Below are 25,025 nucleotides of genomic sequence, written 5' to 3'. Positions count from 1 at the left end.
CCTCTGTGCTGGTATGCAGCTCACCCACGCAGCCCAGAAGCTTAGCCATTCTCAGGTCAGCATCAGCAGCTTCCAAGTGAAGACCTGGCTAGGCCATGTCAGCAAAGCACTCTCTGTCCACCTTCCCTACTCTGATTCCCAGGATGATGAGAATTAAGGGAGCATCTGGGGAATTTCACACCAGGTCTGGACACCCTAACTGGAGGGGGTAGGGGAGCCCTGTCTTGCACTATTGCACCATCGCTGGCTGAAGGATTTGTTCAAAGGCAGCTCGGATGGCTCTGTTTGAAAGTCTCTTTAATTCACTTTGATTCCTCCTTTCTAAACACAAACCCTTGCAGCCCTTCAAAGAGGGTGAGTCAGGCTTCAGCTGGGATTCCTGGGCTGGGAGAAGTCTGGGGGAGACTCCACCCCTGCGGGAGCTGCTGGAAGGGGTGGACCCCAGACAGGGCCTCGGGAGGTGAAGGGGAAGCCCCCAGCCGTTTCTGAGCTGTGGACTGCTGCGGAAGGAGGGCAGAGATGGGCCACTGGGCCTCGGGCCGGAGGGCCAGGGTGCGGTGAGGGTGGGTGAGGGTGGAGTTTGGCGCCGCACTTCCCCTTAGTAACCCAGATGTTCCATCTGAGGACTCATTTGGAATGTGGGACCCCTTCCTCCCCCACCCCCGTCGCCCACGTGGGGAGTCAAGGTCATCTGTAACCGTGGGGGGGGGGCAGTGCTGGGCGCCCCGCGAGGCTGGATGGGAACTTGAGTCTCCACCCAGAAGTGGATGGAGCTCCGGCTGCTGCCCCGCAAGACAAAGTGAGGCCAGGACGCCTGACCCAAGGGGTTTAAACCTCGGGGCTCCCTCCGCACTGGTTCTCGGGGCCCGGCCAGGTGCGGGCGCCTGGGGCGGGGAGGGTGGGGGACCCGCGCGGGCCGCCCCCGGACCCGCCGTGCCGCCGTCCCGCCGGGCGCGGGGAGGGGGAGCCGGGGCCCCGCCCCGCGCCCCGCCCCGCGCCCGCCCGGCCCCGCCCCGGCCCGCCGCGGTCTCCACCCCCTCGCCCGATGCGCCCAGTGGGAGGCGGGGGCCGGCCTCGCCGAGCCCGGCGCCCGGCTCTGATTTGCTGCGCGCGTCGGGGATCGACAGCTTCCACGGGGGTCGGCCTGGAGGAGGGAGGGGAGACGGGGGAGGGGAAAAGTGCGGGGCGCCCGGGGCGAGGTCCGCAGTCCACGTTCCCGCGGCGGGCGCACGAGCTCACTCCGGCGGGAGCGCCCACGGGGAGCGGGTGGCGGGGCGGCGGCGGCCAGGGGAGGCGAGGAGGACTGGAGGGGGCGGAGGAGAAGGCCAGGCGCGAGAGAGCGAGAGGGAGCGAGGGAGCGAGAGAGCGAGGGAGCGAGCTGGGTCCCGGCCGTCCCGAGGGCCCAAGGCGACCCCCGCCCGCGCCCGCCCGCCCCTCGCCAGCCGCCGCCGCCGCGGAGGCCCCGGGCGGGCCGCCGAGCTCTCTATGAGTTCGTAAAGTTGTGCGGTCCTCGCTGCGTCCGCCGCCCGGCCGTGCCCCGCGCCCCCCGTGCGTCCCGCGCGCCCCCAGCCCGCGCCCCGCCGCCAGCATGGACGTCCACACCCGCTGGAAAGCGCGCAGCCCCGGCGCCCCGCCGCTGCCCCCGCCGCCGCTGCTGCTGCTCCTGCTGCTGCTGTGGGCGCCGCCTCCGAGCCGCGCAGGTAAGGGCGCCGCGGGGGCGCGGGGGGCCGGGGGTGCGGGGGCCGGGGCGCGGGGGGCCGGGGCGCGCGCGGGGACCCGGGCGCCGCTGTCATCCCGCGCGCCTCCGCCGCCGGCCTGTGGAAAGCTCGGGCCGAGCCCACGGCCGCTCGTGGTGGGGGGCCCGGGAGAGGGGCACGCGCCCGCACAAAGCCCCGCCGGCGGCAGGCCCCCCTCCCCAGCAGAGGGAAGGCCCGCGCGTCGGTTCCGCCCGAAGTGGGCAAACTTTTGTTCGGAAGCTCGCACTCTGCGTCCCGTGCCCCTCGCGCCACACAGCCCTTCAGCAGGACGTCCTCTGGTGAAATCCGGGCAGGGTCGCCCCCTAGAGTCCAGCCCGTCCGTTCCGGCGGGACTCCGGGGTGGGGTGGGGGAATCCCACAAGTTTGAGCCCCTAGCCTGGAGCACCCTCCAGGAACCCTCTCCCTCTCGGCTGGGCTGGCTCTCTGTTTCCTAGGGGACAGGCTGCGGCTCTTGCCTTTCTTGGGGACAGTCTGCTTCCTTGCGTGTGCAGGGCACTGGGAGCCCTAGGGATTGGTGGGACCCCAAGTCTCCTTGCCCCTAGAAGGCCGTCCCCTCTCTTCCCCCCTCCCCCGGGGGTAGTGGGCGATTTGCTGCCCAAAGTTGGGATGCATGGAACAAAGCCAGGAGAGGGCCTTGGAGCAGGCGGAGAGTGACTCAGACGATGTGCAGATGTGTGCTTCCCCCGCCAGGGTGGGCCTTTAGAAGGACCCTGCTTCCGGCAGGGCTCTGCGAACTCACTGACTGTCCCTGCCTAGACGCCCGTAGTTCCAGCACTCTGAGGACCGGCCTCCCCGCACAGGAGGTTAGCCCCAGGCACAGGAAAGTGCCCCGGCTCTCACCGACAGGTGGAGGTGAAGGCCGCAGGTGGCTGTTGCAGTTAGGAGGCTCAGCTGCCCCTGCCAGCCTCTGCCCCTTCATTTGTGATTTGGAGACACATCTGAAGAATCACTTTCCACTGCTGATTAAAACCCCTTTCCTTTTCCCTGACCAGGGTGGGTGCTCCATGGGCTCTGGTGGACGTTCAGGAGTGGGGCAGAGGCTCTGGGGCAGGAGGGGGAAGTCTGGCCTAGGGTCCAGCGTCTGGGATCTTACTGCTGGGTGGTTGCTCTACCCCAAGAGTTGGGACTAAGTTTTTTCCAGGGGTCAGCTGAAGGAGGGAGGAGAGAAGAGGCCCCAGAAATGGGTGTGAAGCAGAGTAGGAGGATGTGGTCCAGGGCCCCCACTGTTTCCCAGCCCTCTGAGGCCAGGCCTGGTGCTGATGTGCAACAATGTGTTTTTAGTTTGGAGTGTGTGTATGTGTGTGTGTGTGTGTGTGTGTGTGTGTGTTACATTTCGTCCCTGCTGCCCATCTGTCTGCCTTGCTCTGTCCTCATCCTCCTCCCTCTCAGATTTCCCTTCCTGACTGGGAACTGGCCCACGGTGGCAGCCTGGGTCGAAGCTGTGGCATTGGACATTTTTCTTCGGTTAAAACAGACTTTGGAAGCGTGCAAGAAGCTGGTTTTGTGGATGGGTGTCATAAACCTCTCTTCCCCTCCCAGGGTGGGTCCTAGTTTGAAGTCATTGTCCACGCGTGGCTGGAGCAGAGGGACTGGCTGTGTGCTTGAGACACAGGGGAGGCAGGAAAAGCGCCCTGCAGGCCCCTGGCTTCTCTTTTCTTGGAACTTGCCAGATGTTCTCTGGGTTTTCTGTGAACACAGCTCGCTCTCTGCCTCCTTCTTGGCCAAGTGTGTGAGGGAGTGAAAAGTCAGATTGCATTCGGGGCTGCTTAATGTCCTAGCGGGGAAGGAGAGGATGGGAAATGAAACGTGACCCCAATATTTGGAAATTGAGGTCATCTCCTCAGTGCACTATTGGTGGGCTCCGTTCACGTGACTGCTTTTTGCCATAATTCGCTAGGAGAGCTGGCCAAGTTCCGTGTGTTCTGACAGATATGGAATGGTTAAATTTCCTCTGACTCAATAAACTGGCAGCGTGGAGTCCTTGTCCGCCCCACACCCTCCCAGAAAGACAAGTTGTTGGAGGAGTCCAGCCAGCGGCCAGCAAGTTCCCTGAAGAAACCCTGTTGCTCACACAGCTACTTTCCCGTGGCTGGAGGCTGGTCCCACGGTCTCTGCCGGACCTGCGGCCACTCAGCTGTGGCCGCCAGGGCAGGGTGCCCTCCCAGTGTGGCATGCACAGCCCCTTCTCTAATGATGACACCCGGGCCTGTCCCTTCCACTCCACCCTGCTGATTATTTCTGGGTGCTCCCCACAGCCACACCCTTAGCCAAGCACAGCTGATGCCTGCTGGCGGTCCGTGCCTTCTGGCTGCTGGCCTCTCCCCATCCTTGCCTCTTCCCGGTACCCCCCTGATCTCCTTCCTGGGTTCCGGGCTTTGTCTAGTAGAGCTGGTGGGTTGGGAGGACCTGACCTGCCAGAGCAGTGGTAGTGAACCCCGATGAGCGTTAGGGCTGGGGCCTGTCATGCACACTCTGGTGCACAGTGTGCCACATGCAGAGTGGAGCCCGAGTTTTGGTGCCCGAGTTTTGGCACGGTGGACTGGGGCCCGGTTGTCCTTTCCCGCCACATGGGCCCTGGGAATAGCCCTGGAGACAGTTAACTCTGGCGATGGGTTTGCTGTGTGGGTCTGGCCCATGGTGACACAGGCTGCGTCGCCCCGCTGGGTCCTCACAGGGCTCCAGAGGGGCCAGGGCTCAGGCACTGGGGGGCAGGGCCCCCGGCCTCTGACCCCCACCAGGACTGCCTCCTGCCCTGGAAGGTGCTCTTTGCCTGCTCCCGGTCTCTACTGAGGCCCAGAGGAGGTGAAGGAGCCCTGAGTCCCCTCTAGCCACAGAGCCTGGGAGGCAGTGGGGCATGGTGGGGGGCGTGGAGGTGAAGGGGTCCCCCCTTCCCTCCAGCCCCAGAGCCCTTTCCTTTTACAACAAGGCCAACCTGGGTCATGCTGAGTCCCCTGGGTGGGGCTAACTTCCTGGGGTGCCCGGGGCTGCCTGGAGGAGGTGGTGTGGCACTGCTCTCCCTGTCCCCCCTCTCCTCTTGGGGGATGGTGTCCACCTCTGGTTTTAATCTTGCCCTGCCCCTCCTTCCTGGCAGGACACTCCATACTCTGTCCCTGAGCAGGAGGGGTTGATTACTGCTTCCCGTGTCTGGAAAGCCCCTGGCCCCTGCCTGCCTGGGGAGAGGGCAGGAGTGAGAGTAAGGGTCCCAGGAGCTCCCTAAATCCTCTCTCTGACAACCCTTCCCGTTCTGTCCTCCAGGGCTGGCATAATGGAAGCATCTGCATAGCTTTGCAGAGAAGCATGAGCCTGGCTTTGGTCCATAGGCTGAGTGTCTTTGCCTCCAAGGCTCTCAGATTGACTGGGCTGGACTGAGTCTCTGCCTCAGTTTCCCCATCCTAAAATGTGGATTCCCCCCTACATCTTTTGCTTTAAGGATGACTGGGAGACTGACAGAAATAGAACCTGTGAGGGATTCTGGGTGCCCAGTACCCGACACATGGGAAAGGGAGGCCTCCTTGTATATGCCTGCATTGCGAATGTCTGCATGTGACATGAGTGTACACACGTGTGCTCGTGCATGTAGAAGCATGCATGCAGGTGTTTACCCATTTGTTCCCAGGTGCTTCTGCTCTGCCTGAGCCCAGAGGGCCTCCTCTCCCTGTCAGGGGGTTTGTTTTGCTCTCAAGTGGGTGGTGCTCTGCTCTGTTCTCCTGTGGGATCTGCACATCTGGAGTCAGCACTCGCCGTGTTGGTTTTCTGGCCTGGTTCACAGATGTCCCAAGTTCCTGTCAGTGGGGTCTGCCTGGGGGCCCCTCTCATGGGCAGCACTGTGGCCGTGGCTGGCCTGCAGGCGAGGAGGGGAGGAATGGGAAGGGCAGGTGACCTAGATTCCCATCCTGGCTCCAACTCCTACCAATGGTGCATACAGTGGCCCGTGACTCAGTTTTCCCACCTAGAAAGCAAATGTGATGTTTGGGAGGGCTCAGTGCCTCGCTGACCCTTGCTCAGGTCTCTGAGGCAGCCAGAGGCTGGGCTGAGGGGCTGTTGCCTCTGCTCTGGGTATGATGCAGCCCCTCTCTATCCCGTGAAAGGGGTCACAGAGCAGGACCGGCAAGCCTACGGCATCCCCACTCAGTGCCAGCTCAAGGTCCTGAGGTTTGTCTTTGTGCAACCTGGACCAGACCAAGTACCAGGCCCTAACTCCACATATAGATGCCCTTCAAGGAGGGACTGAGGTTCGTAGCATGTCTCCCTAGAGGGCCCAGGTCCACCTGTGGCTGACTGTGGGATGTGGCTGGTGTCGTAGAAGGGGGCCCCTGTGGGAGGGGGCTGGGCCCTTGCCCGTGGGGGCCTACTGTTCCCGTGCATCCTGCCCAGCCCTGGGGAGGAGTTAGTGGATGGAATGAACAACCTATGGGATGGGGTGCACGCTCAGATGCACAGTGTAAGCAATGGGGTCACTTTGTGTCATCGTGCCAAATAGTCTCAGCCGTCAACTCCCCAACTTCCTGTCAGTACAGCAGTCATTTTTCTGGAAGATTCCCAGCCTTAGTAAAAAAACCCACATTAGTGGCAAATGCCACCATTGTTTGGTGACTCAGATCTAAGAAATGAAACCACAATCTGACCCACTTTTCTAAAAAGTAGTTGCTCAGAGCTCCGGGCTTGCACAGAGACGTGTGTGCCCATGGCCTGGGGCTCCTTTATTTTCTGGTTCCTGGGTCTCCATGGAAAATTTAGTGTTCATTCTTTCCTTTTCTGTCAGTGCCTTGGCATTTAGGGATTCTGGCAACCTCTTTAAGTGTCTTTAATAAATTCCACAAAATATCAAGATGGGTGCAGGTGACCCTGGCCTTGGAATAAATGGTGCTCTCCCATGTCAGCGTGTGTGGACAGTAGAGTGTGGGTATCACTCAATCTGACCACTGAGAAGCCAGGGAGGCCCCTGTGCCACCCAGATGGGATTCCTTCCTCTGGGGAGCAGGGGGGTCAGGTGGGGTTCACCTGACAAGAAATGGGGAGTCGCGCACTTACGCTTGCCAGCATTTGTGGGCTTGTAACGTGGGGCACAGGTCATTGCTGGGTGGGCAGTTTCTGGCCCACAGAAGCTTATGTTGCAGTGGTGGTAGGCATGGACAGGTGGTTTTATCTCATGATAAAGGGCACCACGGGCCAGCCTGCAGGAGCCCAGGCCTGCTCCCACAGCGTGCACTCTGAGGCCGTGGCCTGCTGTGACTTCTCCAGCTCTGGTGCATGTCCACACCTGACCCAGCCCTCCGAGCATGGCCGGGGCAGGGCCTGTGCGTCTCCTCCCTCACATGGGCATGCAGAGGCCCAGCCAGTCCCGTTGGCACAAAGCCATGAACATTGCCCTCTGCCTCCTGGGATAACTGACACTCGAATTTTCATGTCCATCCAGGCCCTGCACAAAGCCACGAGAGGTGGACATGGCTGGTGAAGTGGGCGTGGCCAGGCTCCGGGGCTTCAGGAAAACCCTCTGAAGGCTCCACCACACCAACTGCAATGTCACCCTGTTTGGTTTTTGGTGGTGCTGGGGTTTAAACCCGAACCTCATGTTTGCTCTACTGCTCAGCCATGACCCCATTTTATTTTGCACCAGTTATTTTGAGATAAGGTCTTCCCCATCCCCTTACTCCCTCTCTATCTTGTGGATACTGTTCCCACCATAGCTGGAATGACAGGTGCACAGCACCATGCCTAGCTATTGATGGAGAAGGATCTCATAAACTACATAGGCTTGCTTCTGATCTCAGCCTCTAGAGAAGCTGGGATTACAAGTATGAGCTACCTTGTCTGGCTTAGCTGTATTGGTTGTGTGTGTGTGTGTGTGTGTGTGTGTGACACAGAGAGACAGAGAAAGAGAGAGAGGAGAGAGAGAGAGAAAAGAGAGAAAGAGAGGGAGACAGAGAGGCAGGGGGAGAGGGAGGAGAGAGAGAAAGAAGAAGAGAGAGGGAGGGAGAGCCTGTGTGTGTGGGAACAGTCCTGTGACTGTTCCTGGTTCCAGGATGTAACGGATAGCTGGGATGTCACTGAGGTGAGGAGATGTCACTGAGGTGATGATGTCACTGAGGTGAGGAGATGTCACTGAGGTGATGATGTCACTGAGGTGATGATGTCACTGAGGTGAGATGTCACTGAGGTGATGATGTCACTGAGGTGATGATGTCACTGAGGTGATGATGTCACTGAGGTGATGATGTCACTGAGGTGATGTCACTGAGGTGAGGAGATGTCACTGAGGTGATGATGTCACTGAGGTGATGATGTCACTGAGGTGATGATGTCACTGAGGTGAGGAGATGTCACTGAGTTGAGATGTCACTGAGGTGATGATGTCACTGAGGTGATGATATCACTGAGGTGAGATGTCACTGAGGTGAGGAGATGTCACTGAGGTGATGATGTCACTGAGGTGATGATGTCACTGAGGTGATGATGTCACTGAGGTGAGTAGATGTCACTGAGGTGATGATGTCACTGAGGTGATGATGTCACTGAGGTGAGATGTCACTGAGGTGATGATGTCACTGAGGTGATGATGTCACTGAGGTAAGGATATGTCACTGAGGTGATGATGTCACTGAGGTGATGATGTCACTGAGGTGAGGAGATGTCACTGAGGTGATGATGTCACTGAGGTGATGATGTCACTGAGGTGAGGAGATGTCACTGAGTTGAGATGTCACTGAGGTGATGATGTCACTGAGGTGATGATATCACTGAGGTGAGATGTCACTGAGGTGAGGAGATGTCACTGAGGTGATGATGTCACTGAGGTGATGATGTCACTGAGGTGAGTAGATGTCACTGAGGTGATGATGTCACTGAGGTGATGATGTCACTGAGGTGAGATGTCACTGAGGTGATGATGTCACTGAGGTGATGATGTCACTGAGGTGAGGAGATGTCACTGAGGTGATGATGTCACTGAGGTGAGGAGATGTCACTGAGGTGATGATGTCACTGAGGTGAGGAGATGTCACTGAGGTGATGATGTCACTGAGGTGAGGAGATGTCACTGAGGTGATGATGTCACTGAGGTGAGGAGATGTCACTGAGGTGATGATGTCACTGAGGTGATGATGTCACTGAGGTGAGATGTCACTGAGGTGATGATGTCACTGAGGTGATGATGTCACTGAGGTAAGGATATGTCACTGAGGTGATGATGTCACTGAGGTGATGATGTCACTGAGGTGAGGAGATGTCACTGAGGTGATGATGTCACTGAGGTGATGATGTCACTGAGGTGAGGAGATGTCACTGAGTTGAGATGTCACTGAGGTGATGATGTCACTGAGGTGATGATATCACTGAGGTGAGATGTCACTGAGGTGAGGAGATGTCACTGAGGTGATGATGTCACTGAGGTGATGATGTCACTGAGGTGAGTAGATGTCACTGAGGTGATGATGTCACTGAGGTGATGATGTCACTGAGGTGAGATGTCACTGAGGTGATGATGTCACTGAGGTGATGATGTCACTGAGGTGAGGAGATGTCACTGAGGTGATGATGTCACTGAGGTGAGGAGATGTCACTGAGGTGAGATGTCACTGAGGTGATGATGTCACTGAGGTGATGATGTCACTGAGGTGATGATGTCACTGAGGTGAGGAGGTGTCACTGAGGTGATGATGTCACTGAGGTGATGATGTCACTGAGGTGATGATGTCACTGAGGTGAGATGTCACTGAGGTGAGGAGGTGTCACTGAGGTGATGATGTCACTGAGGTGATGATGTCACTGAGGTGATGATGTCACTGAGGTGAGATGTCACTGAGGTGATGATGTCACTGAGGTGATGATGTCACTGAGGTGAGATGTCACTGAGGTGAGGAGGTGTCACTGAGGTGATGATGTCACTGAGGTGATGATGTCACTGAGGTGATGTCACTGAGGTGATGATGTCACTGAGGTGATGATGTCACTGAGGTGAGGATATGTCACTGAGGTGATGATGTCACTGACGTGATGGTGTCACTGAGGTGATCATGTCACTGAGGTGATGATGTCACTGAGATGAGATGTCACTGAGGTGATGATGTCACTGAGGTGAGGATATGTCACTGAGGTGATGATGTCACTGAGGTGATGATGTCACTGAGGTGATGATGTCACTGAGGTGAGTAGGTGTCACTGAGGTGATGATGTCACTGAGGTGATGATGTCACTGAGGTGAGATGTCACTGAGGTGATGATGTCACTGAGGTGATGATGTCACTGAGGTGAGGAGATGTCACTGAGGTGATGATGTCACTGAGGTGATGATGTCACTGAGGTGATGATGTCACTGAGATGAGGAGGTGTCACTGAGGTGAGGAGGTGTCACTGAGGTGATGATGTCACTGAGGTGATGATGTCACTGAGGTGAGGAGGTGTCACTGAGGTGATGATGTCACTGAGGTGATGATGTCACTGAGGTGAGATGTCACTGAGGTGATGATGTCATTGAGGTGATGATGTCACTGAGGTGATGGTGTCACTGAGGTGAGGTGATGTCACTGAGGTGATGATGTCACTGAGGTGATGATGTCACTGAGGTGATGGTGTCACTGAGGTGAGGTGATGTCACTGAGGTGATGATGTCACTGAGGTGATGATGTCACTGAGGTGAGGAGGTGTCACTGAGGTGAGGAGGTGTCACTGAGGCGATGATGTCACTGAGGTGATGATGTCACTGAGGTGATGATGTCACTGAGGTGATGTCACTGAGGTGATGATGTCACTGAGGTGATGATGTCACTGAGGTGAGGAGGTGTCACTGAGGTGATGATGTCACTGAGGTGATGATGTCACTGAGATGAGGAGGTGTCACTAAGGTGAGGAGGTGTCACTGAGGCGATGATGTCACTGAGGCGATGATGTCACTGAGGTGATGATGTCACTGAGGTGAGGAGGTGTCACTGAGGTGATGATGTCACTGAGGTGATGATGTCACTGAGGTGAGGAGGTGTCACTGAGGTGATGATGTCACTGAGGTGAGGAGATGTCACTGAGGTGATGATGTCACTGAGATGAGGAGGTGTCACCGAGGTGATGATGTCAGTGAGGTGATGCTGTCACTGAGGTGATGGTGTCACTGAGATGAGGATATGTCACTGAGGTGAGGAGATGTCACTGAGGTGCTTGCTTGTCAAGGAGGTGCTGGGAGCCACTTTTCTGCCTCTGCTGTTCTCTTTCTCCTTGGAATGATCTGGAATCCTGGGTACCTGCACCTTCTATTACTCTGCTTCTCTCCCTGGAAAGGAGAGGAAAAGGGAAGGTCCACACCAAGGTCTGTGGGAGGTTCTGACACTCCTCCCTAGAGAGAGTGGTGTTGTTGTTCCTGTGGAGGGGGAGGTGCTGCCTCCCTCGTCCTTCCAGATGACACAAAGCCACAGGTGGAAGGGAGGGAGCAGGGTTTCGCATGCACTTGTGTTGCGAGCAATTACCTTTTGGGCTGTTTGGTTCATGGTTTCAGTAATGGTCAAGTAGCTCAGAAAGTGCTGCTTGGGCAGTGGAAACATCTCCGTGAAGCCCTTTTGGGCCTGTGTGTTACTGATGATGTTCGGGTGGTGACAGCAGGCTAGGGTGCAGGGCCCCAGGGTGCACAGGACTGGCAGGGACCGTGCTGAGAGGCAAGGATGCCTGGAGCAAAGAGGTGTTGGTGGGGGTGTGCAGAGCTGCTGCCCCTCAGGGAAGCCTGAGGCAGGAGGGCTGCATGGATTCCTTCCCCATCTTGGGGAATGTGTGGCGATGTCTGGAAATGTTTCTTGATCGTGCACCTGGGGTGGGGGCGGTGTGATGGGTGTCTGATGGCTTGGGGATGGACGGATGTCTGATGGACAGGGGATCTGGTCATGGGACGCCCCTACCCTCACCTTAAAGAATTTCCTAGCCCCAGATGTCACGTTCCAACACTGAGAAATGTGGAGTGGAGACAGCAGAGATGGTTGTGGGTCCCTGTTCCCGGGGTACTCAGGGAGAGTCAGTCTGTTTGGCAGGAGAGGGGTCTTGTGTGTGTGGGTTCTGGGTTTCCCTTTGGAGTGTAGACCATGGCCATGAATCAGAATTGCAGGCGGGGAGTGGGGTTGGGGGGTGAGGGGCTCACAGAGCCCGGCCTGGGTCAGTCCCAGGAAGCTGTGTTCCTAGCAGATTTCCTGACTCACACCCATGTGAGTCCCCACTTTGCCCCAGAGGACTGGGGAAGGAGGGTGGGGGGGAGGGGAGACCCAGGATGACTGCTTGTTCCTCTTATTTATGGTGGTGGTCTGCCCCTCCCTGCACGGCTCCAAAAGGAAAACCCCACAGGTCTTAGGGAGTAGGGACTGAAGGAGGGGTGGTGAGCCTTTAGAAAAGGGGTCCTGCGGTGTGGTGGTGAGAGTCCCCGTGTCCCACAGAACTCAAGGATCTTCCCTCTGCTCACAGCTGGCTTTGAAGCCAGTCACTGGTTCATGTTCATTGGCGTCCATTCGCACAAGTGACCTGCAAGGGGGGATCCCCGCGGGATGCCTGCATCCTCTGGGGGCCCCCCTGGGGTCCCCCAGGAGAGCTGTGACCACAGATTCCCCATGTGGAGACTGCACTGTCATCTCTGTGACACAGCATAGGATGAGAGTATTTCCCCAGGGACTCCGTGGAGCTTACGGAGAGGTCGGTGACCCGGATGCCCCAACCCAGGGTGTGTGTGTGTGTGTGTGTGTGTGTGTGTGTGTGTGTGTGTGTGTGTGTGTGTGTGTGTGTGTGTGTGTGTGTGTGTGTGTGTGTGTGTGTGTGTGTGTGTGCAGCTGATTCTCACAGCCTCTGACACAGCCAGTTTCTCGGGTTGGGGGGAGCGGAGAGAGAGGCCATACCTCCCTCCCTGTGTGTCTGGGCTAAGAGGCTGCCCTCAGCAGCTGTCGGTGCCTCAGTTTCCCCCCTTTGCAAAGTGGCATATGATTCTACTTGTCCCAGGTGCATTGAAGGGACGCGGGCACCTTGGTTGTGCAGGAGCCGCACAGCCCTGGCTGGGGGCCTGTCACTGCCCCGTGACTCAGCCGGTCTGTACCCTCACCCCCAGAGGCCACCCATGGGAGTCCTGAATCTGCAGTGCGGAGCCTGACGCTCACTGAGCCGCTTGCGGGGCAGAGACCCGTGGTCCATCCTTCTTTGCATTTCCTAAGTCCCAGCAGGGCAAGGTGGGTGGGTGGAACTCAGCATGCCCCCCCCCCCATCCCTGAGCACAGGGTTTGCCAAATCAAGGGGCCTGCTCTGCCCTTGGTGAGCTCCCTGAGGGGCAGGCGCGGGAGCCAGTGCCAGGGCTGAGTGGTGGCATGGAACACGGGAGGATCTGCAGGGCTCCCCCGGTGTCTGGGACTCGAGGGGCACCGGGGACCGCGGGGCTGCCAAGCGAGACGGCCCCGCCCAGCCTGTCCTCACATAGTCCTGCAGCTGCGGCTGCCTCTCCCCCACTGCCCTCCCCACGGGCCTCCAGGAATGCCTGGCACGGGGGCCGTTTCCCCGGGGAGCCGAGGCACCCTGGCACTCTGCAGAGGGCATACGACCACACCTGGGGGCCTGGATTTAAAGGGAGCACAGCAAGAGGGTGGGCAGATCCAGACTGCATGGAGGTGGGCTTTGAGGTGCTCAGCGGTCGACCCAGGGCTAGTGACTGCGGAGGGAGCCTGGCACCCCACACGGCAGCCAGTCTTGGGGGTCCCCAGGGACCTCACCTTGTATACTTAGATCCCCAGGACCTAGAGAGCAGCCTGGACCTGCCAGGACAGTCCAAAGTGAGGTATTGGTGATGAGCTGGGGAAACAGTGGAGACACCAGATAGGGTGTACGTCCCTCCTTTGGGGTCTTTTCTGTCTGTGCTCCATGGCCCACTCAGTTATGGTTGGCTTTTGAAAAGAAAGTTCCAGGGTTGTGGGAGGGTGCCAGAAGGGGCTCTGGGATACCTTGGAGGCCAGGAGAGCTGTCTGGTTGGGGGAAGGCTGTGGACCCTTGAACACATCACTTGACCTCTCTGATCTGAGCCAGTTTATCTGAGTTCAGAGACATCACCCGCCTGGTAGGGCGGCCAGCTGAGAGGCCCAGAGGCAGTGGGGTTCCCATAGATGTCACGCTGTCAGCACTGGGGTAGGGGCGGGGTCCCTGTGGGAGCGGGGGCCAATGAGATGGCGGCCCCATGCCATAGTTACCATTTTTCTGTAGCAGGGTCATCTTAGCTCCTGGTTGGTGCTGGTGGGGATTGAGGGGCATCACTGTAGGCTCTGAAAAGCCTGGAAGGAGGAAGCAGCCGCCTGCAGATGCTGGGTCACGCCGACCTCAGCCGTCGCCACCCCACCGTTACAATGGGGTGCACTGGTGACCAGGACAGGGCCAGCAGGGCCAGGGCGCATGTGAACCTTAACCTGTACTTAATGCCCTGGAGATAACTAAGAGTCAGCTCTGTGCCCTGGAGCACTGGGGTCCACCTGTGGACAGGCCCTGACCCCAGAAGGAATCAGAGGCCGAATGGGAGAATCCAGAGTTGTGGGTGTGGCCTCCAGCCCGCAGGCCACTTTGCAAATGAGTCAATGCAATGTCAGAGCCGTTGGGGGTTCTTGTAGTCCCTCAACTTGGTGATTAGGGGGATGGGACGCGGTATCCTGGCCCTGGGGTGGGTGTGCTTTTTATCCTACCTAGTGATGTCCACGTACCGAGAGGCTGTGTGCTGTGGTGCTGGGCTGTGCCGGTCCCATCACTGGGCAAAGAAACCTGGCTGGGGACCATGAACATGTCACTCGCCCTCTGATCTGAGTGGGTTTATCTGAGCATCAGAGGCACTGAGCGGGGGAGTCAGCATGAGGACCAGAGGCAGTGGTGTTCTGTAGGTGTCATGGTGAAGGCTAGGAGAGACCCCAGCCTTCCTGACAGGCTGGCTCTGATCACCCTTGTTTACCGAGTACCTCTCCCTGGGCGGGGCCGGCTCATCCCTGGGCGGGCAGGTAGGGGCTTCCCCCGGTGGAAGGGGCTGGTCTGTGGCCTCACAGCCCAGTGTTTCACTCATTACCTCACCAAACACGGGCGGGAGGGCATCCGAAGCCCTTATCTTCCCTGGAGTAAGTGAAAGCAGCTGAGTCCACACCCATCCCTGCGGCCGCCCCTTTGCTCAGCGCTGCTAGGGCTGTCCACGGACTCGGCCAGGCCCTGGGTTCCCCCAGGCGGGGATCAGCCTGTCCTCACACGCCCTGCAGCGCTCTGGGCCCTCAGTGTGGACACGTTCCTGCTCCCTTCCTTGAGGCCAGGGCCTGGCCGATTGTAAACAGCTGCCTGGCCTGCGTGGGCTTTTAGGCTGCGGGGAGGAGCCGCTGTCCACGTGTGGGCCACAGGCAGATGGGGGTGACTTACGAGGAAGCCAGGGACCCCCCCCCCCGGGCCCTGGAGATCTATACCCTGGAGATCGGACAGGCAGAGCCAGGCAGCTGCTTGTCCTGTCCTGTGAGTAGCCTGTGGACAGCCGAGGCCAGTCCGGATGGGCGAGGGCAGGTGGTCTCCAGGCAGGCCCTGGGCCCCTCAGAGCCTCTCCTCAGTCTGGGAGGAAGTGTGGGGTGTTGGAAGAGGCAAGTTGGCCTAAGTCTTTTTCTTGAAGGTGTACTGCCCCCGCCCCGGCCCCTGCTTTCCTCTTGTCTTATCCTCATGACATTTTTCTAAGCTGTCCCCGCAGCCAGTGAGCAGCCCAGATGCTCAAAAGTAGCCCCCGGGCCTGGGATGTGGTTCTGTATAGCCTGGCGGAGTGCTCAGAAACCAGGGCTCTGCCCCTACCATCCATGACTGTGTTCTTTTTCTTTGGGGGGGGGTCTTCATTCCTCAGTAGGGAGCTGATAGGGAGTGGCAGTGAGGAGGGGGAACAGCCCCAAGGCCCTGCGTCCTCCCTCCCTGCCCTCCCTCTGAGCCTCTGGCCGTGGTGGTGAGGGCACCGGGCGGCTTGGGATCCAGGAGGGAACAGAGCTTTCAAGGCCTCATCATTTAGCACCGTGTTCCAAAACCCCCCTCCCCAAACCCCAGGCCCTCCCCTCTCCCCCCCGCCATTGTGGCTGAGCTCTGTGGGACTTGCTCTTGAGCCCTGCCTCCAGCTGCAGGTGGGCGGTGTGCTGAGGGGCTGACGCCAAGTGTCCCATCGCCTGATCGGGGGAGGCTCGTGGCCAGGTAGGAGCAGCCTGCCGTACCTCAGTCGACCCCTGGTTGAAGGGGCCTGGGGCTGTCCGGGCAGGCCAGCACTGCTAGTGCTGTGGGGCGTGTGTATGTGCGTGGGGTGGGGCACTGTGACCTCCCCTCACCGGCAGGCTGGCGTGAGCAGTCCATCTGCGCTCCCAAGAATTGAGTATGGCTGAGCTGTAACCTCAGTGGGGTCAAGGAGGCTGAACTAGGGTGTGCTCCGTGTCTTAAAACCCTTGGCATTTTAGAAAAGGACAATACAAACGCTGAGCTTAGTGCCAGGCTGGGCCTCAGCTCCCTTTATCTTCTGAGCACCCAGGAGGCCCAGGGCATGCCAAGGACAGGCCCCCAGGAACCTTCACTTGACCTCGAGTCCTTTTGACTGTGCTCCCTGGGCGGTCCACCTGTCCCCACGCGTCCCCACCTGTCCCCATCTGTCCCCGCCGGCATGCATGTCCCAGGCTGACTGCTGGGGGGGTGGTGGTGGTGAGGGAATTCTAGTGTAGTTGAGAGCCATGGATTCAGGATCACCTTGCACACGTGGCCCTGAGGTTGTGTGTCACCTTGGTGGCCAGAATTCACTGTGGCTATCCTCCAGATGCTGCAGAGAAGATGCCCAGCCTGACCCAGGGGAGGGGGAACCGCCCTCCCGAGGCTCAGCCCAGGAGTCTTCTCATTGGTGTGAGTGGATCAGGGTCTGTGGGTTCAGGGCCCACTGGGTTGTCCCCAGGGGACACGGCTGCACGCAGGGACGGGTGACTTGCATCATCTAAGCAGTTGGAGCTACCTCAGGCTCCCAAGCAAAGGGCTAATTTGTGGCTGTGTGTGTGTGTGTGTGTGTGTGTGAGATCCAGTGCCGTCCGTCTGGCATCTCTGACTAGCCTCACAGGCATGCAGCTGACGAGTCTCATGCCCTCCTCCGGTTGGGTGCTTTCTAGCTGTGGTTTGCACCCCACAGCAGTCCCTGGGAGGGTTCCCCGGTGACTGGGCCGACAGGAACAGGTTTCGTCTTGGGTTATGACCCTCCCCAGGTGGCTCCAGGTCCCCTCTGTGGCGACCCCCTCCACGCCCCACCAGCAGCCAGCCTACCATCTTCCCGAGCTCCCCCTAGTGGCCACCTCCCCGCTGTCTGCAGCCCTGACAGAGCAATCTTTCCAGGCTTTTCCAGCTCCAGCTCCTGAATTCCAGGATCCACCTACCTCCTCACCCCGTGAAACTCCCAGCCGTGTCTTGGAATGTGTTAGGCGCTCTCAGCTCCTGCCCACCCTCCACAGACCCCTTCTTCTCTTTTGGGCCCGTCCCTGGCACAGCTGCTGTCCCGCAGGACTTCCTGGTGGGGGGCCAGGTTTGCTCAGGACCCCTCACAGTTGCTGGCACCCCGGACCTGGACTTGTGCAGGCAGCCTCCCACCCTGAGCTGAAACTAAGCCCAATCAAAGACATGGGGCCCCTAACATGTCCTTTGTCAAAGCACAACCATGAAGGTTGAAGCCTTGGTTGCCATCAGTTCCTCTGCAGAGAGGTGGACTGGGTCCTTTCTTTCTGTCACTGTGAAGTGGTTTCCAGGCTTGATTTCTGTTGTGGCAGCCAGGGCGCCGGCCTGGCTTCCCGCTGGCTCCGGGCTGCTGCCTGTTAGTTAGCTGCCCCGCTAACAGTTGCGCACAGAGTCCTGTGGTCGCCTTCCTTTCAGCCTCCCTGTCCCGATGGCCTGGGCCTGGCAGGTGCCAGCAGGATTGACCCTGTTTCTCAAGCAGCTTTCCTCACATCTAGCAGACTCACGATGCTCTCCAGTCAGGAGCTTTCCAACCTCTCCCCAGGGGGCCCCCCATGGCCTTTGGGGGTGTGGACAGTGGGAGTGGAGACGGTTCATCATGAGTTCTTGCTAGAACTCCGCCTCCTGGCCCTGCAGCTCCTGGCCTCGCCTCACCTCTGATTGCGCTCCTGACCTCGGAGCGCTCGCAGCTCTGAGATGAGGTGGGTGTGGGCCGCTGCCAGCCGGGCTGGGACCCAGCCGATGCGCCTGAGATGAGCCGGGCTTGGAAGAAAGTGCTTGAATCTGTTTGTTGTTAATCATGTGTTTGTTGAGCCACGAATTCTGCACCAGTCTCTGTTGTGATTCTCAACATGGACGGTTATGCCAGCCTGGCACAGGGGGTTGGACCCTCCTGGCTTGAGAGCCTCCAGGGTTGGAGACTTGATTTGTTCAAGCTGCCACTTCTAAATGGAACTCAGCCACCATTCTCTGGGTGGGACCTCGTGCCATTGCCGGGCCTGGTTATTCTAACCCCCCGGGCATCAAGACAGCGTGTTATGGGGGGGGGGGGTCTGGCCTCAGCTGCTTCCCCCAGCAGGGGGCGCTGACTTCTTTCTTGGGCCGCACGTATGAGCAGATGGTTCTGGGGGCTGGTGAGGAGCAGACCCCTCACTCCGCGAGTCCGTCAGCTGTGGGCGGGAGGTGCTAGGACCCTGGCAGGAATCTGTGACAGTTTCACATGGGCTGTGAAGGAAAGGCTTAGTCACTGGGCTGGGACAACCAAGAAGCCATTTGGGACAAAGGAGCTGGATCTTGCCTTATTCTTGTAGCAAATGCATTCCAGATGGATCAAAGATGTGAACTTGGGGGTGGGGGTGAACACAAACCACAGAACTACTAGAAGAAAGCATGGGAGAGTGTTTTATAACTTTGAGATGGGAAGGCTGTTTGAAGTATGACATAAACCACAGAAGTTATAAAGGAGAAAAAAAACTGATTCTACCAAAGTCAAGATTTTCTGCCTGGCTAGAAGAAAATAGTAATAATAATAAAAAAGATCTCACTCATGAATGTATATAGCAGAAAGGAGATTGATAGGCCATCCTATGCAAAGAGTTTCTACAAATCAATAAGAAACGACCAGCAACCAAACACAAAAATGCCCCCAAAGACACTAGTTCTTGGGAAAGAAAATAGAAGGAACCTTTAAACATGTGGAAGAATGTCTCATTTTACAAGGACAGGAACTTCAGGGGTGGGTGAAGAGAGAGACAGAGATACATGGCTCTGGCCCTGTCTGGCTGGCTGGTCAGAGTGCACACAGTGGGCAGGTGCACTATTAATTCTAGTTCAGGAGAGTGCACGCACTGTTTGACACAGCAGCTCCGCCTCTTGGAGATGTTTCTCATGGACATACTCATGCACATGCATGTATAAGCCTGCCATGTAATACTGTCAGATGCTGCTGGAGAGTTAGGTAAGTTGTACATCTGCTCAGTAGTGCACCGTGGCATTAGACGGTTTGAGATGTACTGAGATGGCCAGACTCAAGACACAGGACATAAAGCAAAGCAAGAGGAGGCGAACATGCCATACTGTCAGTCCATCACTAGTAGAAGGGAAGTCCATCCCCCCAACCATCCTCCTCCACCAAAGCCTCCCCCCTTCTCTACTCCTTTCTCTACTCCCCTTCCTTCCCCTCTTCACCGAGCCAGGTTTGACTACACATCAGTATGGGGAAGGATGCTGGAAAGCTGGGACTCAGCAGTTGCTTCTAGACTGGGCAGTGGTGTGTGGGGTGAGATCCTCATTGGAGTCTTTGGGGAGATGAAGGTATTGCTCTGGCCAGTAGCGGGCAGGTGTGCAGATGGCCAGTCGGGACCGGGAGGTGTGGGCTGCCACTGTGGGAGCCCTTTGCCTTTCCTGCTCCTGGCAGCTAACTTCTGTCTGAAGTGAGTGAGGGAAAGCCTTTTTGGTCTTAAAAAACAAACCGTGGGAAAGAGCCAGGCACTGGTGGCTCAGGCCTGTCATCCTAGCTGCTCCGGAGGCTGAGATATCTGAGGATCATGGTTCAAAGCTGATTCAGAAAAGTCCGTGATACTCCTCTTTCCAATTCACCACTCCAAAGCCAGAAGTGGAGCTGTGACTCAAGTAGGGAACACAAAAGCTCCAGACCATGAGTCCAAGTTCCAGTACCAGCACACACGTCCACATGTACCAGCACATGCGTGCACATGTACCAGCACATGCGTGCACATGTACACACAGACACAGACAGATGACACATGACACACAGATAAAAACACAAAGATTCTGTTTATAAATTATGCGGACAGCGATGATCAAGGACTACTGATAGGAGAATGGTTGTAACAGTGCACTGTATTTAAAGCTGCTGAGATTTATTATTTTTTTTTCCGGGATTTTTCCATTGAACATGTTTGAACTGTATTAGACCTCAGGTAACCAGAACTCTGGAAGGAGAGTGGGTAGGTAGGGGCCGCTGTGCCCTTATCTCTGCCGGCTCTCCATCCCATTGACTTGCTCACTCCATTGGTCCGTCTGTCCTCCCGTCCACCCGTCCATCCATCTGTCCCTCTGGGGGTGGGCAGGGTGGTTTCCATCTGCTTGCTTTGTAAGGAGCGCCTGTGTGGATGTCATGCTGGTAGGTCTTTTGTGGCTCTCGGATGATTTCCGTGGGGTGAATTCCGGGACGTTGACTCACTGTGGCCAGATGCAGGGACCTTTGAGGGCTTTGCTCGCAGGATCTCCTTCCCGTCGATGGTGGGCAGTCACCGCATTGCTGGGTCATCCCCGGTGACCACCACAGACCTGGGCTGCCCACCCGTTGGCAAGGGCACTGGCCCTTCTGCTCCTGGAGAGGGACTGCTGGGCCATTCTTGGGACCTGGGCGGGCTGTGTCCTGTGACAAAGCCAGGCCCCTTGGGCCTGCAGGTGAGCTCCCATTTCTGAATCTGGTGCATGGAGCAGAACCTTCTGTGCCACAGGGCCACGGGAGGAGCTGTCACCATGAACCGGAATAGTGCCTGTCCCTTTAGCCAGAAGATACAGCAGAACCTTCTAGAGCAGACCCTAATTCCAGTCTACCTTCCCTTCCCTTTCTGGCCACCTGCATTGTGGGGTCCCCACTGTGGCCAGTGATGCCCAGATTCTGTTGGTGCTGGGGTGCCCTACTGCCAGGTAGCCCCTCCCCCTCAGGAATGTTCTTGAGGCCTCATAGTACCTTGGAGTGCCCGTGAGGAGTGGGGTGACCAGAGCAAGGTGGGCAGGCCAGCCTGGGGGAGGGAGAGCAGGCAGCCCGGGGACCTGCTCTTCGGAGTGCAGCTCTGCAGGCCATATTCGCCCCTGCTGGGGGAGGTGGACGGAGGGCCCCGAGCCTGGCGGTGATGCCCAGAGCACGCATGCTGTCTGTGCCGAGGGGGGGCCTTGAACTCAGCCTCGTTATCCTATTAGAGGCCGGCAGAGCGTCGGCGGGGCTGCTGGTGCGGGCGCTGAGTCCTGCTGCTGGCTTGCGGGTATCCTTTGGGGGTGTTTCGGTTTCGCGTAACATCTGCACAGCAGGTTGAGCCCTGGTTTAGTGTTTTGAATGTGTGCACAGCTTGAGGAGTGGAAAAAATGGCTCCTGGTGCTGGGAGTTGTTAAGGAGTCCCCCCACTGGTCAGAGCCAACAGTACGATCGAATGCAGTAGTCCTGGAGACACGCAGATAATCACCAAGTGACCAGAGGCCACGGCATGGAGCGGGAAGACGTTCATCCACGTTGTATTTATAACAGTAAACGTTTAGAAGCCTCTCAGTCCTATCCATAGGACCAGTGGGACTTGGGGTCCCTCACAGCCCAGCTCCATAGGCAGTGCTCTGCTCCAGGACCTTCTGGGAACTGTGTGTCTGGGCAGTGCCGGGGGGGGGGGGGTCCAGTGCGTCAATAGTGGCTGTCATTTGTGACCCGAAATGCACCCCAGTAAACTTCATTCATGACACTTGGCTTTGTAGCATTTGCTAGGTGTGAACCATCTCCAGGAGCCAGCTTCCTTCTGTGTCTCAAGCTGCCGCTTGTAACAAGAACTTAAAAGTCAAATTCCAGTCACCGCCAGTGCTGGGGGAGGGGCACATGGCCAATGGACGCATTTGTCTTTTGTCCACATTTCGATCTTAAAGGGCAAGGCTGGGCTGGACCTGGGCCTTGGCCTGGCAGGCGAGTGGAGAGGGCCGGCTCGCTCAAATGTCACACCTCTGGGAAACACACAGAAAATCCCAAGAAGAAAATTGTGGTTCTGTTTTAGAAAGGCCGGATAGAAAGTGCCCGTTACCATGGGAACTGTTTTTGTCCTACAGACTCAGGTCAACATGGAGAGCAGATGGAATATTTGGGATGTAATGCTGTTTCTTGTTGGACATCAACTGTCATTTGCTCTCATTAATTTGCTACTAAAACATTTGCTACAAGAGCACATAGAAATGTTAAAAGCTACAAAAAATTATAATGAAGAAAACAAAAGCATAAAATATACAATACTCAAGAGAAACATTTCTCAAAAAATGCATAAGATCTGACCACTAAAACCCACTGAATGTTGCTTTGTCAAACCAAAGAGGATCTGAGGACTGCAGGGGTATACCATGTTCATGGACCGGAAGATTCAATGTTGTTATATCGTTACTTCCTCCCCTGAGCTGATGTACAAAGTCAAGGCAAGGCTGTGTGGCACCTCAGCAGGGTTTGTTACTAGAGAGGACAGGATCATTGTGAGATGCCCTCGGTGATGCAAAGGACCCTGATGTAGTCAGACAGTTTCAGAGCAGATCATTGGTGGAATCCTGCTATTTGATTTTATCTTGCCGTAAATCTACCGTAGCCAGGGCAGCACCTTGCTTCTGGAACCATAGGTATCAATGCATTGGACAGAGGTCATAAATCATCCATAAGGAGACACGCCTTTGAATTTTGATCAAGAGAATGAAATACGTTAGTGGTGGAAAGATGGTTTTAATCAACAGCAGGTTCTGGAACCCTTAATCACCTGCAAATAAATAAACTTACCCGAAACAACGAAAAACAAATTAGAATGGACATGAGATCTGAATGTAAGATGTAAAAAGCCAGAAAGCATTAAAAAAAAATCTCTTTTGACCTTGAGTTAGGTGAAGATTTCTTAGCTGGGCCACAGAAACAATGGGTCACGACCGAAGAGCTGATAGATCATGCTTTGTTAAAAATCTCACGTTGCTGGGTATCTGTTGCTCACACCTGTAATCCTCGCTACTCAGGAGGCTGAGATCTGAGCACCATGGCTGGGCAGAAAAGTCCTTGAGACTCTTAGCTCCAGTTAATCACTCAAAAGCCAGAAGTGGAGGCCTGGCTCAAGTGGTAAAGCACCAGCCCTGAGTGAAAAAGCAGCCTCATCCTAGGCCCTTCCAGCTTCAGGTTTCTCCCTGCACTCAGTAACCTCTGGTCCTGGCCAGTGTCTGGGGAGCTGGGTTTCTCATCCCATTCCCCCACTGTCTCCCCAAGGAACGGCTTGGGCCCCCACGGTGGTGTGGTATCACTTAGTGATGCTCACAGGGTCCCAGGCCCACCTCGGTTAAAGAGGAAGGCACGTGGCCGGGCGCTGGTGGCTCACGCCTATAATCCTAGCTACTCAGGAGGCTGAGATCTGAGGATCGCGGTTCAAAGCCAGCCTGCGCAGGAAAGACTGTGAGACTCCTATCTCCAATAAACCACCAAAAAACCGGAAGTGGTGCTGTAGCTCAAGTGGTAGAGCGCTCGCCTTGAGCTGAAGAGCTTAGGGACAGTGCCCAGGCCCAGAGTTCAAGCCCCATGACCGACCAAAAAAAAAAAAAAAAAAGAGGAAGGCACGTGGACACCGACTTGGGATGAGCTCTCATGAGGAAGAGTTACTGCTTTTTACTTTTATTAATGTGTGAGTTTGATGTGGATGTGGAGAGGTTTTTGGAAGTAGATGTGCAGTGAGTGGTCACACACTCCTCCCTTTTCCCAGTCTAGTAAGCTAACCCAGAATTGTCTTGGTTGCTGATGCCATGGCTCGTGTGTGCGTGCGTGCGTGCGTGCGTGCGTGCGTGCGTGCGTGCGTGCGTGTGTGCGTGTGTGTGTCTGCAGATTGTACCCATGTCTGTTATTTGGCTCTAGCAGTGTTCTAGCAGTGTCTCCAGCGCTGTGCCCTGTGGCGGGCCCCTTGTGCCCAGCTTCTGCAGGGCAGTGGTTGGTGACAGTGCTGTGGACTTGACCAGCTCCTGGCTGACGGGCGTGGACCTGCTTCACAAGTGAGCCTGGTTGCCCTGCCCGTAGGCTTGGCCCCACAGGGGAATGCCAGGTCGGCACGTGGGTACCCCCACGCTGCCCACACAGCCTTGCCCCCAGCCGTCCTACCGAGTGCTTGTATTTGTCGGGGTGTCCAGTTGTTCATGGGCTGGTTCAGCTGTGTTAGTTGCTGTTGGTTGGTTCCTCCCTCCTTCCTCGGCGGAGGTGTGTGGGTGCTTGCTCGTTGCTGTGCTTTGCTCACTCTTCGTCTTCTCATTGGTTGGTTGGTTTGTTCATCAGTTGGTTCATGTGTTCTGCAGTCAGTGTGGCCATCTGTTGATTGGATGGTTGGAAGGAATTCAGTGGCTCCTCCGTTTCTCTCTAGATACCTTGCTCATTTCTTTCTCCTTTGCGAGCGCTGTGCCACACTCCTGCCTATTCTGGTGAAGGACAAGGCGTGTCCTTTCCGGGGACTGAAGGGTCTCAGGTCCTTGGGAATACCTCTGGCCTACTCGGGGGTGGGGGTGGGGCATGATGTGAGTAACTGGAAGGGGGCAGGGGACACTGAGGCAGCAGGGACACTGAAGCAGCAGGGACACCGGGCCCAGAGGGCAGTCACCATCCCTGGTGGGCACACTCACTCTCCTCAGCTCATGAAGGGGTGAAGGAACCTCTGAGGCCAACCATATTAGTGCTGATTATTGCATCCTCTGTTCCTTTTTTCCTCCTCCTCCTCCTCCTCCTCCTCTTCCTCCTGTGTCTCTGTTGAGAGAAGGCAACCCCCCACCCTGCCCAGGGCCTAGTGACATGGTACCTTTCAAAAAGGCCATTTAATGGCAGCAGGTCTGCAGCAGTTCTGTCAGAGGCTGGTGCCATTCTGTCATGGTCTCCCGACCCCCCCCAGCTCCCCCCACCAGCATGGCTCCCAACCCCCCCCCCCCCAGCTCCCCCCACCAGCATGGCTCCCCGGGCCAGGCCCTTATGGAGACATTAAAGTTGGTGTATGCTGTTACAGTGATTCCAGCTGCCCCAACATCACCATTCTCTGGATGCTT

General features: G+C 56.9%; 1 protein-coding gene across 2 annotated transcripts in view; it reads left to right on the top strand.

Moving 5' to 3' along the window:
- Positions 1 to 1,463: 1,463 nt before the first annotated feature.
- Col5a1 (collagen type V alpha 1 chain) overlaps positions 1,464 to 25,025 on the top strand; it is a 143,163-nt gene continuing 119,601 nt past the window's right edge. Inside the window, exon 1 of one of the 2 annotated variants that reach the window (XM_042681059.1) lies at positions 1,464 to 1,700. In XM_042681059.1, coding sequence (XP_042536993.1) covers positions 1,589 to 1,700 — 112 coding nt within the window. In that variant the 5' untranslated portion in view covers positions 1,464 to 1,588. The remainder of the gene's footprint in view (positions 1,701 to 25,025) is intronic. The other variant, XM_042681060.1, reaches the window with a different exon arrangement.

This window comes from Dipodomys spectabilis, unplaced genomic scaffold, assembly GCF_019054845.1.
Source record: "Dipodomys spectabilis isolate Male_0828 unplaced genomic scaffold, ASM1905484v1 ptg000067l, whole genome shotgun sequence".
Classification (NCBI taxonomy): domain Eukaryota; kingdom Metazoa; phylum Chordata; class Mammalia; order Rodentia; family Heteromyidae; genus Dipodomys; species Dipodomys spectabilis.
The sequence above is the reverse complement of the archived record's forward strand: the minus strand, read 5'-3'. Positions and strand labels throughout refer to the sequence as shown.